Genomic DNA, 2,399 nt, shown 5'->3' with positions numbered 1-2,399 from the left:
CTTACTAGTATGTCATACATTAGTGTTATTGTGTCTGTGCTAGTGTTTTACTAGTATGTCATACATTAGTGTTATTGTGTCTGTGCTAGTGTTTTACTAGTATGTCATACATTAGTGTTATTGTTGTGTGCTAGTGTTTTACTAGTATGTGATACATTAGTGTTATTGTGTGTGTGCTAGTGTTTTACTAGTTATGTCATACATTAGTGTTATTGTATCTGTGCTAGTGTTTTACTAGCATGTCATACATTAGTGTTATTGTGTCTGTGCTAGTGTTTTACTAGTATGTCATACATTAGTGTTATTGTGTGTGTGTGTGTGTGTTTAATGACTATATTTATTTTTGTGAATGAGTGGTCAGAATTGGCTTGGTATAAAGTACTAGGCTTAATAACAATATGGCCCCCAAGTATGTTATATTTGAAAAATTCAAATTCAGCTTATTAAGTTCATTGCAAGATTTACTGGCTTTTGTGGGTGATTTTCTGTTGAAACAGGTGAAGTGAAATAATAAAGAAATAATTTGATTGTATAAACAGTGTTTTAGAATTGCATTAGAAAAAAGGGGAGTCTAGGGTTAATACTTTTAAAAAAACATTATGAAATTTCAAAAACTGAACGCAGCATTTATTAAACAATTATTTTAAATTTTGTTTAATCACATTAACCTATAACATTTTGAGAACTCTTGCCAAATTTAACGGCAACAGATTTATTAATCTTCGAAAATTATATAACTTTTTGTGAGGCATTATAAAGTTGAATCATTCTAAATCAGTTAGAAATGACTGTTGTGATTACAAGTAAAAAATAATTTTAGGACATTATTCTAAGCATTACCCTTACAGTTGTGTTAATTTGTTCCATACGTGGAACACTAAAACAATATTATTTGTTAAACACTGTATGTGAAGGTTCAGATATATTTTCAGGGTTATAAATTATACAGGCTAGATTCTCAAATTTTAAAGTCTGATTTTCTTTTTTATTTTGTCAAATGCAATAATTTTGAACTTTAAACTTTGTAACCTATAATGCTTTGGGTGTAGCTTTCTACAGACATTTTCTCTTTACTTTGAATATTTTTATTACAAAATTGAAATATAAATACTTTCTGACCATTTTTTTAAAAATCTTGTGCACAGACGCTCGTGGCGTCACCTAGTAGTACCAATTCAAAGGATTGTGAACCAGAAGGGTTGTGAGAGACAACTATATCTTTCTTCAACTGTGGATTCTAGCAGCTGCTTGACTTTTTCTAAGTATAAGTCCTACTTTCATCCTTTGTTCAATTGTCTGTGGTAAAATTGAGTCTGTAGCTATAGGTAACCCCAAACTTGGTGTCTTTACTGGAAGTCAGTGCATGCCTCATTACCATAGTGCTTCAGTGTTGTAAGTCTGTTATTCTGTCAGCATAGCATTGGGTGTAATAGCATCACAAGAGTATTAGCATGTGCCATTCAGGAATGTAATACTTTCTTGAATTTTCCAAGCTGTGTTTGGCTGAGGTGTAATGCAATTTTGATTACTATAGATATAGAAATAAACATTTATAATATGTGAGTATCATATTATTGATAGCACAACATGTACACTATGGAATTCTGGGAGTAGAACCTCACTTATCATGGACATGGAATGAGTTGTAAGAAGCACCCATGTCTAATGTTGCTTTGGTCTGGTTGATGTGTGTGTGTTTGATATATATCTAGTACTGTTAGCTAGGGTGTAGCATCTTGTCAGTTTGAAAATATATATAACTAAATATTCCAGAGGAGAAACATTAATTAAGCATGTAAACATTTTCCTGGATCCACTGTACCAAGTGTGTGATGGTCTGATGTGAAATGATAATTTACTTTAAATTTTCAGAGGTATTTATTCTTTTTATCCTTCAGAATATTACATACACATTTAAATGTAAATTAGTGGATGCTATTTCTGAAATACTTTTTACTATCATCATCTCTATGTTTACTAACTTGTTTTTAGAATAAGCAGTAACACTGTATACTTTCCAGATTATATTTTTAACAAAAAATATACCAAGTGTTTTAAAAAACCTAATTCCTATTAACCCTTCCATTATGGGCTGGGTGTAATCCACCCAGCCCGTAACCAAGGGAGTATCTATGAGAGTAATTGGAAATCTTTGAAAATGTACACAAGTCTTTACAAAATTTTGCAGATTGTTAGTAAACATTACAAGAATTTCATACACATAATATCTGGTTTTTGAATTTCGTTTTAAGAGTTTTTTTTATAAAAGATTTGCTTGTGAATTTTTTTTCTTACAGAATGTTGACTATCCAACGTACATAATTTTGATTTTAAGATTAAGAATACTTTTCTTTATCTGAAATTTGTCAAGTTTCATTTACATAATCTCTGTATCCTTC

At 30.6% G+C, this 2,399-nt stretch overlaps 1 protein-coding gene across 1 annotated transcript in view; it reads left to right on the top strand.

Moving 5' to 3' along the window:
* LOC106471596 (dual specificity protein phosphatase CDC14AB-like) overlaps positions 1–2,399 on the top strand; it is a 20,250-nt gene that overhangs the window by 14,732 nt on the left and 3,119 nt on the right. Inside the window, exon 7 of the mRNA XM_022400214.1 lies at positions 1,146–1,262. Coding sequence (XP_022255922.1) covers positions 1,146–1,262 — 117 coding nt within the window. The remainder of the gene's footprint in view (positions 1–1,145; positions 1,263–2,399) is intronic.

The sequence above is a fragment of the Limulus polyphemus genome, unplaced genomic scaffold, assembly GCF_000517525.1.
Source record: "Limulus polyphemus unplaced genomic scaffold, Limulus_polyphemus-2.1.2 Scaffold4722, whole genome shotgun sequence".
In the NCBI taxonomy this organism is placed as follows: Eukaryota; Metazoa; Arthropoda; class Merostomata; order Xiphosura; family Limulidae; genus Limulus; species Limulus polyphemus.
This window is presented reverse-complemented; position numbering and strand designations above follow the sequence as displayed.